At 42.3% G+C, this 13,101-nt stretch overlaps 1 protein-coding gene across 1 annotated transcript in view; it reads left to right on the forward strand.

The window, feature by feature from the left end:
• Positions 1–2,573: 2,573 nt before the first annotated feature.
• FAM149A (family with sequence similarity 149 member A) overlaps positions 2,574–13,101 on the forward strand; it is a 72,461-nt gene continuing 61,933 nt past the window's right edge. Inside the window, exon 1 of the mRNA XM_005282046.5 lies at positions 2,574–3,190. Coding sequence (XP_005282103.3) covers positions 2,712–3,190 — 479 coding nt within the window. The 5' untranslated portion in view covers positions 2,574–2,711. The remainder of the gene's footprint in view (positions 3,191–13,101) is intronic.

The raw sequence follows: 13,101 nt of genomic DNA on the forward strand, positions 1-13,101 counted from the left end.
TGCCCCCCGTTCTGGCTGTAGCCAGCGCCAGCAGGCATCCTTCAGCTGCTGGGCTGCCGCCCTTGGTCAGGCCCCGGGAGGGTAGCTCTTCTCCTGGAGTCACCGCCAGAATGTCTCTGGTGTGATCTCAAGTGCATCAAAGATGGTGGCCTTCAACTACCCATACTCTTGGGCTTCCCTACCGGGACCCCCCAGTAGATGGCCTAGGCTGAGCCCGTTGAGTACAGAGCCAATAAGATGGCCCATTGCTCCTGTGTAGGCAACCCTGCCAAACATGATAAGGAAGGCTTCGGGATCATCCTTGGGGCCCATTTTTGCCAAGCGCACTGGCACCGTGCGGTCAGCTGGGGCCGTGGCACCCCTGGGGTTGGGGCCCGTGGGGGTCGGCAGAAGTGCTGCAAGCTGCTGCAAGCATTGTTGTTGTTGCTCACAGTTCTGGGCCCCCAGTTCTCGAATCAGTTGCTGTTGCTGATTCCTGAGCTGTTGCCGCAGTTGCTGCTGCTGCTGCTGCTGGCCATTTAATCAACTTCTCGACCTCCATCCTTCCTAAACTGAGGAAGGGTGAAGGGGTTCTGTCTACCGCTGTCATTGGCTCCTCTCCTTATCTCAGAGGAGGGGGCGCTGTGTTCTCCACCAAGTGTAGTGGTCTCTTGCCCTCCAGTGGGGAGGGGAGGGAAGCCACTCTGCTTCACTACACCCACACTCCACTTTGTGTCCAAATCTGCTGCTTCTTTTGCCATAGAGTTTCTCTCTAGTTTCATATTTTTCTTCCTATTTGGCTGCCATTTTGACCTCTCTCTTTGGTCCAATCCTAAATGAATCCTCTGGATGGTATTTGTATTAATAATTCTTATTGTAATTAAGATTATTATGATTGTTTATTTGTATAGTAATAAATATTAATAGTAATAACCTGTTTGTAATATTTCCCCCAATATCTAAACTTAATTCAGAGATGCATATTTTCAAAATGTTTCTTTTGTTGAAAATTGATTGGAGAACATTAAGATAGAAATCAATTGCAGTTTGATTTCTGGTAATTAATCATAATATACATAGACTACTTAGCCTCACCAAGGAGACTCCCTGATGAGTAAACTGTAACAATCTAAATGATCTCACTAAATACTTTTATGTTTTTTCTTTAAGAAAAGGTAGATCTTTATGCACAAGCAGCAGTATTAAACCAGTGTGTGAGTGCGCACACTCAAAATGGAAGAACATTTTCATAATTTTAGTTTGTGATACCCCTTGAGAGGCACCAATCAATAGTGAATCACCTGACCAGACTCTCTGGTCCGACCAGGCTGTGGCTGACAAAGTGAGGGGTGATGGGCAAAGGTGGCTTCCAGATATCTTTGTGGCCCCACATCTTGGGGCAAAGTGTGCAGATCTGAAGGCTGCTCTAACTTATGTTGCCTGCAGGTCTTAAGGGGAACATTCCAACAGCCTAGAATCTCCAAGCCATAGTGACTTGCAATCTGCACTAGCTGTAGCTTCAAATAGTCTTCGGGTGTTCTACCCAATAAAGCACACTGCAATAAGCCAAACTGAAACTATGGCATGGATAACTGTGGTTGTGAGGTCTGCATCTTATAGGAAAAGTTGCAATGTCTCTCAACCAAGCACAAATGTAAAACTGAACTCTTCATTATTGCTATCCAAAGATCCATAAACAGCTGAGAAGCCATTTAGACTTCTAGGCCTCACTCTTGCAATTTTTAGCTCACAGATGGATTTCTGTGCCTGTGCAGAGCCTCATTATGCAGTTATTCACCCAAGTGTTAGGAGCAGCAGTATCAGGACCCTGGTTTGCAAACCTTGTTAATGGAAAGTGATATTCTACCTTAATCAAAGGGGGGAAATTACTCCTGATGTTTCCCCCAGTCCCTTTCACCTAACCCAACAACATCGCCGGATTTAGCAGGATTGAGCCTAGGCAGCCAGTTTTCATCCATTCTTCTCAGGAATGATTTGTCACTTGGCCAGAACAGTTAACATCTTTTACCACAAACCCTTGTTTGACAGACTCACCTAAGAGCTGATTTGGCTGGGATTTTAGCTTTAAGAACTATGTTCCTCATTCCAAACAGAGTACATTATTTAAAACCAAAAGCCTTTTCAGAAACATGCTTTGTTTGCCATGCAGAAATAGTCCCATTTTCTTTTGCACGTTCCCCTTCCCCGCCTCCCACAGAGCTCTTGCTTTGGCCAGCCAGGAATTGTTCCCAGGGGCTTTGTTCAGCTCCAGCAGACTGTTTTTGTCCAGCCTAGATGATGTATAATTTGGACAGGTCTGTTTCTTCAGCAACACGTCCCCTGTTAAGGGCTATGCCGGGTGGAGCTGTACGTGATGCATACTGTCAATTCCCACGCACGGCCCAGGCCCCGGAGCTGAAGTCAAGCACCCAATTACCGCAGCTCCTCGGTTTTTGTTTAGCTTAGCAACCCCCGCCCCCTTCCTTCGCTCCTGCTTCTCTCTCGGGCACCTGCGGCAACCTGCCAGCCCGTAGCCCCTAGCAGCGAGCGCGGCCAGCACCGCTCGCCAGTGACGGGGGGACACCCCGCCTTGGCCCCGGGCTCGGCTAGCTGGAGGTGGGGGGAGGAGGCTCAGCCCCCCTGCCCCGCCTGGCGGGCGCTGCCCGCTCCGCGCCCCGGCTCTGCTCTCGCTGTGCGCGGGGCTGCGAGCGGCTGCGGCCGGGCGCGCAGCCATGAAGGTGGCGGTGTTGGACCTGGGCACCATCTTCGCCAGGCTCTTCAAGCCCTCCGCGGCTCCAGCCCCGGGCCCCGCCGCCTCGTGCTCCCCCGTGCCCGGGGCGGCTCCCGGCTGCCCTGCCGCGTCCAGGGCGCTGCCTCCTCCGTCTCCCCTCCACCCCCTGCCCGCCCCGTCCTTCCCTCGCGCTCCCGTGCCCGGCTCCCTGCCCGTCAGCCCCCGGCCGCTCCCCCCACTAGCGGGGGGCTTCCCGGGGCGGGCGGCTCCCGGTGGCGGGGCTGGGGTGGCGCAGGCCCCGGGCGGAGGTGGCAGCTCCCCGCGCCAGGCAGCGGCTCCCGCGGACAGAGAGCCCGGCGCCTGGGCAGCCCCCAGTGCCAAGCCGCTGCTCTTCGTCACCCTGCCCGACATCGGCGAGGAGGGGGTGGCCGAGAGCGACCCCGAGGGCCGAGCCTGTGCCTCTAGCACCGCCGACCTAGCGTGAGTGGGGAATGGCTGTGGTGGGGGCTGTGTCTGGGTCCCAAATGGCGCAGGGTTTTCCCCTGCCCAGGCAGCCAGGGGGTGGGGGCGTTGGGAGAGCCTGGCTCTCTGGTCGAGGAAAGGCTCAGCTTTGTGTTGGGAGGGCTAGGGTAAGGGGTGTATTGGAGCTTGCGTCCTGCCCACCTAATGGGTAACCTAACCGCCCCAATCATGCAGCGAGCCCCTGGGGTGCCCAAAGCGCTAATGAACTTTCCCCTCTGGGAAGGACCCATGTTTGGGGGAAAAAGTTTAAAATGCTCCTGTGCAAATCAGCTGTGCTCCTGGGGACAGAGGACTGGATTCTGCACTGGGTTACACAGGTATAATGAATCCAGAGCAACTCTATCACCATCAACAAGGTGACTGGATTTATGCCAGGGTAGCTGAGATCAGATTCCATCCTCCCAGGATGTGTAATACTCTCCTAAATGAAGTTTCACGTATTTCTTTTTATCCTGGTAGGGTAAAATCATTCTGTTAAAAATGGGGCTCAGCAGAGAAACCAGCTAAGGCAAAGGAGAGAGTAAAAGGGCCTGGCAGTTCAAATGAGGATGTGTTGCCATAGGATTATTTTTACACTTGTGCTCACTGTAAAAGGCTGCTTCAACATACCTGCTGTATGTTGAAGTACACATCTGAATTATATTCATAAATATAATGTAAAGAGATACTTTAAAACAGATTGGAAACTTTCTTTGTATCTGAACTTTTCCAGCGTTGAGTTTGAAAATGCTTAACTTCGACTATTAAGTTAAAGACAATTACACATATCCAACCACTTAAATGTGGAATTTGTGTGATTCCACTGTGGGATGTTCTGCTTACAGAAAGTTGTACCACATTAGAAAACAGGGCAGTTTCTCAGCTGATGTAAAGCAGCATAGCTCCAATAGCATCAAGTGTAGTTAAGCCAATTTAGCAGCTAATTATCTTGTCTAAAGTTATAAAAGAAAAATACATGCTAAAATTATAAAGTTATGGATATTATATTATGCCCATATCATGCTTCAGTAGTGGCTAAAGTTAGCACAGTTATGATCAGAGAAAAACAAATATTTGGTAATGCTGCTAGCGAGAGCATATTTTAATTGGGGTATTTGAAAACAGCGTTGTGTTGCAAAATATGTGTCTGGATTTCTTTTAGTCCTTAATATATAATATAAAATTGATATGTGAAATCAACTATTATTTTGATGTGAAAATCATGTTGGACAAAGCTGTAACATAGATTGCTGAGGTCACTTATGATTTCAATTTTCCTGACTTTCTCAGCATAAAAATTGAATATATATCAATGATATACTACAGACTTATAGAGAGACCTTCTAAAAAGTGTTAGTATGTATTACCGGCACACAAAGCCTTAAATTAGAGTGTATAAATGAAGATTCGGCACACCACTGCTGAAAGGTTGCCGACCCCTGTACTACAGTAATAGTCATAACTTTTTGTAATGAAATATAAGATGGGAGCATGTAGAGGAGGAGAATGTGCAGTGTTCTAAAAGTAAAGTAACTTGAACTTTGTGAGGAAAACAGGAATTCTGGAAGTGCAGAAAATCACATTGGTAGAAAAGGCAGAGGAGTGTCAGAGGGTAATAGGGTTATAAGTAATCGCCAACATGGATTTGTCAAGAATAAATCATGCCAAAGCTATCTATTTTCCTTCTTTGACAGGGTTACTGGCCTACTGGATAGGGGAAAGATGTAAACGTGATATATCTTGATTTTAGTAAGCTTTTTGGGATAGTGCCACATGACATTCTCATAAGGAAAACAAAGGAAATGTGGTCTAGGTGAAATTATAAGGTTGGTGCACAACTGGTTGAAATACCGTACTCGAAGAGTAGTTATCAAGGTTTGCTGTCAAACCAGAGGGGTGCATCTAGGAGGTCCTGCAAGGATCTGTCCTGGGTCTGGTAATATTCAATATTCCATTAATGAAAACTTGCATAATGAAGTGGAGAGGAGTTGTTGTCGTCTTTGATTCCTGTCTGGAAGCTCAAAAGCAACGATGGGCCTGATTGAAGTCTGTCCACCACTGTCTTGATCAAAGCTGTGAAGCTGGTACATCTTCGAAATCTTTTTGCTCTATGTCATTCTTCATCATAGCTATCTAACACATCCTTGGTCTTCCTCTTATTTCCAGTTCTTTGCACTTTGGTATGTATTGTCATGTATGGTATACTTTTCAGCTGCATTTTTGACATATTTTCAAACCACCACAGTTGTCTTTTCTGAATCTTCTGTAATAGCATTATTTCTTGCTCAATCCATTTTCTTTTCTCCATCTTTTTATTTTCTGCAGTTTCGAAACTGTCAGCATTACCCCCGAGCCAGTTAATTTCTGCAGTCAAAATCTTTCATCGTCAGATATACTCATACTTCAGCATTCTAACCCCATAGAGCATTACTGTCATGACAGTTGTCTGGTATATGCTGATTTTTGTTTTTATTGAAATGTTTTTAGCCTTACAGATCTTGCAAAGTTTTGCAAATGCAGTAGTGGCTAGTCTGATTTTTCTTTTTATGTCATCTTCACAATTCCCATTCTTTGATAGAGGCATGCAAGGTATGCACATTTTCCCACTTGTTCTAGTTTTTTGTCTCTGAATTTGATCTTTACCTCTTTCTCTTGTCTTCCAAGTGCCATAATTTTTGTGTTCTCCATGCTGATGTTCAATATGAATTTTCTGCTTTTACTGTCAACCTTGTCAGTTATTCTCTGTAAATCCTTCTTGCTCAGTACCACGAGGTCAATATCCTCTGCAAATCTAAGGTTCTGCACTGTCGTTCTACATATTAACATGACTCTTCCCATTTCATGTATCAGTGCTACAGCTATTACTGCTTCCAGTACCAAGTTGAACAAATCTTGTGATACCATTCATCCTTTTGTCACTCCTCCAGTGATCCTGAACCATTTCATCAGCTTCTTGTCTACCTCACTGCACTCATCAACTTGCTGTAGATGTTTTCTATCAGCTTGATCAATTTTTCAGGGATGCCATATATTCTCATAACTTGCCATGAGAATGGAGTGGAGGGTATGATTGTAAAATTTGAGGATGACACCAAGTTGGGGGAGTTTGCTAGCACTTTAGGACAGGGGTAGAATTCAAAACTACTTTGACAAAGTGGAAAATTGATCTGAAGTCAACAATATGAAAGGCAATAAAGACAAGTTCAAAGTTCTACGCTTAGGAAGGAAAAACAAAAACAAATACACAACTACAAAATGGGGATAGCTGGTGAGAAGGAAGTACTGCTGAAAAGGATCTGGGGGTTATAGTGGATGACAAATTGAATATGAGTAAACAATGTGATGCAGTTGCAAAAAAGGCAAATATCATTCTGGGGTGTATTAACAGGATTGTCGTATAGTAAGACACAGGAGGTAGTTGTCTGCTCTAATTTGCACTGGTAAGTCCTCAGCTTGAGTACTTTGTCCAGTTTTGGGTGCTACACACTAAGAAAGATGTGGACAATTTGTAGAATCCAGTGGAGAAGAACAAAAATGATAAAAGGTTCAGAAAGCATGACCTATGAGGAAAACTTAAAAAACTCGGCATGTTTAATCTTGAAAAAAGAAGACTGAGCAGGGCCTGGTAAATCTTGCAATGTCTTAAAGGGCTGTTATGAAGAGGTTCAATTATTCTACATGTTCACTAAAGGTAGGACAAGAAATAATGGGCTTAATCTGTAGCAAGGAGATTTAGGTTAGGTATTAGCAAAACATTTCTAACTGTAAGGATAGTTAAGATCTGGAATAGGCTTCCAAGGGAGGTTGTGGAATCCCTGTCATTGGAGGTTTTTAAGAACAGGTTAGACAAAGGTCAGAATATACTTGGCCCTGTCTTAGTGCAGGAGAATAGACCAGCTGACTTCTTGAGGTCCCTTCCAGCTCTACATTTCTATGATTCTATGATTTTTGGGAACAGTTTTGGATAAGAGAGCTGAAGGCTACAGTAGTCAAGAAGAGAGAAAAACTAGGGTATGTGCTAGTATGTTGGCAGTAATCATAAAAGTGGTAAAGTTTGGTGTTGTAGAGGAAGAAACAAAAGGACTTGGTAAGGGCCTAGATAGAAGGGGAGGAGAGGCTGTTGAAGATGACTTCATGGTAGTTGATGATGACTCATGGTTATGACTCTTGGTAATAACATATAGTGGTAAAATCAACAGAAACGGAGAAAGAAATAGAGGAAAAGATTTAGGAGTGAAGATAAATCAGTTTGATTCATTGAGCTGAGGTTCTGGGGAGAGATCTGGGGGAAGTGTTAGAACGGCAGGAGTCAGGGCCGGTGCAAGGATATTTTGCATCCTAGGTGAAACTTCCACCTTGCGCCCCCCCCCCCAATAAATCACATACATTATACACAATACATGGTCACAGAGTAACATGCTATAATTTAGAATTAAAGCAAAGCAATTTCGGGGGCCTCTTCCATAAAAAAAAAGAAAAAAAAGTTGCAATACTATAGTAACATGTATTTGGAAATGTAAAAAATAACTAGTGAAATACATTCAAAAATTAATTTGTAATCATTTGAAAATATACTAAATACATTATTTAAAAACATTAAAAGCTGTAATGGTATGTATACAGTTGCAGTTATATAATGGGCTGTTGCTGGGTGATGGTGATGGTTGGTACCAATGGGCTGTCGCTGCCCTGGGGTGGTGCTGCTGTTGCCCAGGGCTGGGTGGGGAGCTGGGCTCTGGGTTGGGGGGTGCCCAGCTCACAGGGGCTGGGCTCAGGGCTGTGGGGAGATGGGGTCAGCGGGGTGTCTAGCTCAGAGGGGCTGGGCTCGGAGCTGGGGGTCAGGGCTGTGGGGGGGATGGGGTCGGAGGGTGCCCAGCTCAGAGGGCTGCTGGCGGCGCGCTGACATGGTGTGCGGCTCAGACTCCCTCTCCCTCCCAGCGCAGCGGCTGCTTGAACGCTGTAAAAAAATGGGGGCACCGCTTTTTGGTGCCCCAAATCTTGGTGCCCTAGGCAACCGCCTAGTTGGTCTAAATGGTAGCACACAAGACTTGCAACTAATTATCCTTTCATTGGATTGTACTAATTAACTTGAACATAGTTTTCTCTTTGAGAAGTTGAAAAAGTAACACATATATTGAATTATTACACAGATTATAACCAAATATAATTATGAAGACATTTAGTATCTCAGAACTTTTGGTAGGGACATTTTTTTCCATTTTATGTATGTATGTACAGTGCCTACTATGGTGGGGTCTTGATCCTTCACTGAGGCCTCTAATTATTATTTGCATTATGGTAGAATCTAAAGACTTGCTGTTTGCCTTTTAGATGCTCAAGGGTTACACTAGAAGAGGAAAACAGGGAAGGATTTGTGGCCCTTAAATGAGCAGTTTATTAGGTGAGGATACTAACCACAGAGGACTTGATTCAGTTAGTGTCTGATTTAGTAGTCATTGAAGCTGTTGAAAGACTCTCATTGATTTCAGTTACTTTGCCTCATGATCTTAGGCCCTGATTCAGTGGGACTATTTGCATACTTAAAAACGAGCACTTACTGAAGTACCTTGCTGAATTGGGGCCTTTGATAGTAATAGCCCCTGTAAACAAAAGATTTCCTGAATTACCCCTTGGGGCTAGAAATAAATTATAGAAAAACACTTGAACTTATATGAACAAACCCTAAAAATAAAAGACTTTGCTAATTTATCGACTAAATGCATAGTTTAAAATCTCACCTGGCATAGTTTAAGCCAAGGGTTTGGGAAATGCCAGCAGAAACACACAGGCTAAGCTAATTATTCATCCCTACCAAGACTAATATCTATACAAAATAAAACTAAGCTCTATTGAGGCAAAGCAAAAATAAATGTAAGCTTTCAAAATGATAGATATTACTGAGGCGCCTATTAAAAAGTTAAAATACATCCACAAACACAGATAAATGTAGAGTCGTCGTATAAAAATGCATATTATCAAAATGCCAATATCGTATGCTCAGTAGCTTCATAATCCAGTTAAAAAGCATTCATATTGAAGAAGAGCACTAGGAGAATGTCAACAAATTTTGAACAATTGAGACATCTCTAAGATCACATTTTCCCACTCTTTCATCCAAAATGCAAGTTTGTGCCTCAGTGTGTATTGGGTGCTCTCCACATACACAGGGCACTTCTAAGTGTATTTGTTCCCCTTGTTACAGGGTGGACATTTTTTGGTTTGGAGGAAAAACAGTTGGACTTGGACCTAAATTTAGCTGAGAAAATGAGCTGTACATTTTGATCTGAACACAGTTTAGTGTGTACTTGGTATGTTCTTCAGCAAACTTTGGATCTGATGGACCTAAATGAAATTTGGATAATAGGTTTGCCTGTATTTTAATAGAAAATAGATATAAAACATATGTTTCTCTTCTGAAATAAAAAAACCCTATCAAAATTAATATCTGCAGTTGAATACTAAAGCCAACTGTATTTAATACTTCAAACTAAAATAATTCAGCTTAGATATTTAAATGGTTTATAATACTACAAGTTAGAATAATTAAGTTAAGGTGTTTAATTGTTTCTTTTTATTAAATGTTTCCCATAAAACAAACACTTGTAGTATTGGTAATACAGTTTAAAAAATGCAGAGGACTGGGGACATTTTTGTCTTTCAGTGTTTCTCATCACGGTGTAAAATGTTAATTTGAAAAACAGATACAATAAATGTCCATAAACACTTATTGAGCAAACAATTTGTTTCATTAGCAGATATGTTCCAAAAAACAAACAGTTTTGGACTCTGAACTGAAGTGTTTGGTTTAAAAATATGAAAGAGAATCAAAGCACAAATATCTAGGATCTTTTTAGATCTTTTAGATATAATGCAGTGGAAATAGTGCACTAGCCATTTATTTTTGTGAATAAAGTTCAAATCCATTTTTAGATCACTGCCCTATGATCTTTCTAATTCTGTCTCAAGACCCAGTTCTGCTGTGATGCCTGCAAGAAATCTGACAAACAATGCTGATTATACAGTAATTGGAGATAGCTAGGTAGTTACGTAGTTATTTATTAGAACCAAAACAACACAGATGATTTGAAACATACAAGTTGCGTAATAGTTAATGATGGGGTGGTGGTTGGGGCTCCTTTGAATCCCCACCAGATTCCAATTCGGGTTGTTAATGATGTCCTTCCCCTGTTTGTACTGTCAGGAAGGAGTTAAAATTTAGCCATCAGAAAAAACAGAAGCTGCTAAGAAGCAAGGATATAGTTTCTGTCAATACATGATAATTTAGCTAACAGCTAAGACAAAAACCACGGAACAAGCAAGAATATTTCAGTAGCTCAAAAGGCACTGACGACTGTAAACAATTAATAAGCTTATATGGTCAATGCCCTCCCAGTAACTCAGTTCTTTGAACAGAATAAACCCTCCCTTCACAGCCCACCGGATATCTGTAAGCACTCATCCTTACCCCCCTCCCATCCCGTCTCGTTCCCCCGCAAGGTAGTCATAGACTTTAAGGCAATTAGGATGACCTCTATATGTATGTACTGTTCTTATTTTTATCTTTGTTCAAGGTTCTCTCTTGACTTGTATCATAGGTTTCACCCCCACTCTGGACTTTAGAGTACAGATATGGGGACCTGCATGTGAACCTCTAAACTGAATTACCAACTTAGATCTGGTTTTGCTGCCACCACTCCCAATTCTAACTCCTTTCCCTGGGTAGCCTTGAGAGACTTCTTCACCAATTTTCTGGTGAACACCGATCCAAACCCTTGGATCTTAACACAAGGAGAATTTAACCATCCCCTCTCCTTTCCCCCACCAATTCCTGGTGAGCCCAGATCCAACCCCCTTGGATCTTAAAACAAGGAAAAATCAACTTGTAACAATGTCTGTCTCTGTATGTAAAGATAAATGCCAATGCATTAATAAGAGAATGTATACAACTGGCCACTATGGCACCATATTTTTGAAGCTGCTTGTCAGTCTTCCCGGTACCGAGAATAAACCCTCATCAGTATTGTCTGTGCTTGCCTGAATTTTGGGTGAAACGAACCTCTTTGCTTAACAATTTCACAAGGGAGTTCTCCAAACAAAATAAACACAAACAAAAGAAAGGTCTTATTCTCTCTCTCTCTCTCTCTCTCCCTTAAGAGAGCGGGGAATCAGAGTAAAAGAAAAGAAAGGCAAAGGTGGTTTGTCTCTTAGATAGCCTTTTTTGGGGGGTCACCTCTCTAGGGGTTGGTTTATCAGCAGGTATAGTATCTATCATTAGGGTCTGCCTCCTACCCCTCCTCCTGGGGGCACCTTGCTTTATAGCTGGTCCATGTAAGTTCAGGGTGGTGAGGCCTGCAACTGTCTTTCTGTTGGCTTATCTGTCTCTGAGGTACAGCAGTCTTCCTCTTGTTCACCACCCCTTCCTGTGGCAGGTTTTCCCTTTTTAAGCTCCCCTTCCAAGCATAGCAAGCCTTACAGGTGTGCCTGAAGAAGCACAGAAGAGCTTGTTAGTCTCCACTATACTAGAGTGAGGGTGTGCCCCTTCACACTAACCTACATAACTGTATGGTTCTATCTTTATAAGTCTGATCCTCCCTGCCCACTTCCCTTCCTTTTTTGTTACATTGTGTCTTGTTTCAAAATAATTGCTTGCACTCTGCTCAAAGTAGTACAGGATTGGCATAGCAGAGTTGTGTAGGTCAGAATTGAGGTTCATCGGCAGAGTTGTCTGAGGAAGGCTGTGCAGTGCCTGCATACATCATGCCTGAATCAGGTCAATCCTGTGTGTCTAATTTCATGAATACTAAACTTATCCTTTTGTTTTTTTTTCTTTTTTGAGTAAGAAAAATAAAGCAGAATATAATGCAATCTGAATTTGTTTTCCTAGTGAAAAGTAGATGATGTAATTTATTAGACAAATTAAAAGATGGATCAGATTATTGTTAGTTAACTGTTGAAAAGAAATTGATGCCTATCTTACAAGGGCTGATCAGTAAACACTTTGAAATTTACTTTCTGTCATTTAAAATTGGTTGGATATTCTTGCTAAGATCCAAGATAGACATGCACTACAAAATGCTTACTTCCTTTTATTAAACTATGTCCTTCAGAGTTCAGACCCCTCTATTTGATATAATTTATATTCTTTTGTGTATTTTAATAAGCAAATAAAATATTTTTTTCATACCCAAAAGACATGTAACAAACATGTATTGTCTGTCTTAAAAAGAAAAAAACATACCAAGAAGATACACAGAAGGAGGAATAAGATATGGCACTTGGAGAAGGAAAGTCTATACCTCTACATTAGCATTTTTTTAATTAGATGATTCCACTTAAGCTTTTAGAAGCACCCAAATTAAATATTGATAACTATAGTCCTCCTTACCTTGAGTTCAGATTTAAGTTGGTCTAAATTACAAAGTATATTTTTTTCGCTTAGTATTTAAGCAGATGGTGTAGTTTTCTGCTCATCCAAACATAAAATTCTTTTCCATGAGGTTTTTTTAATGTTAAAATATGATTGGTCTTTTAAAAAAACGTTTATTGAAACGTAATCATTCAGATAAATAAGTATTCATGTTCTACTTCATCATCATTTTCCTCACTACTTTAGCATGATTGCATCCTGAATAAATTGAAATACCCAAAAGAGAGACAATCTGGAATTCAGTTCGCCCTATTGTATTTACGTAGGCTGAATATTGAATATGCCAATCACTCAAATTCTTTCAATTCCATAATAATCAGAGAACAGTCTGAAGCACTGGAAGAGGTGTAAAGTGCTGTGTGGTCAAAAAGGATTCCACCCTTCCATCCCCACTGCCTGATTGGCTAGGTATATAATGAATTCCTCTCCAGCAGGGCCCAAGAATGCTAATATGCAATTGTTT

The sequence above is a fragment of the Chrysemys picta genome, chromosome 5, assembly GCF_011386835.1.
Source record: "Chrysemys picta bellii isolate R12L10 chromosome 5, ASM1138683v2, whole genome shotgun sequence".
NCBI lineage: Eukaryota > Metazoa > Chordata > Testudines > Emydidae > Chrysemys > Chrysemys picta.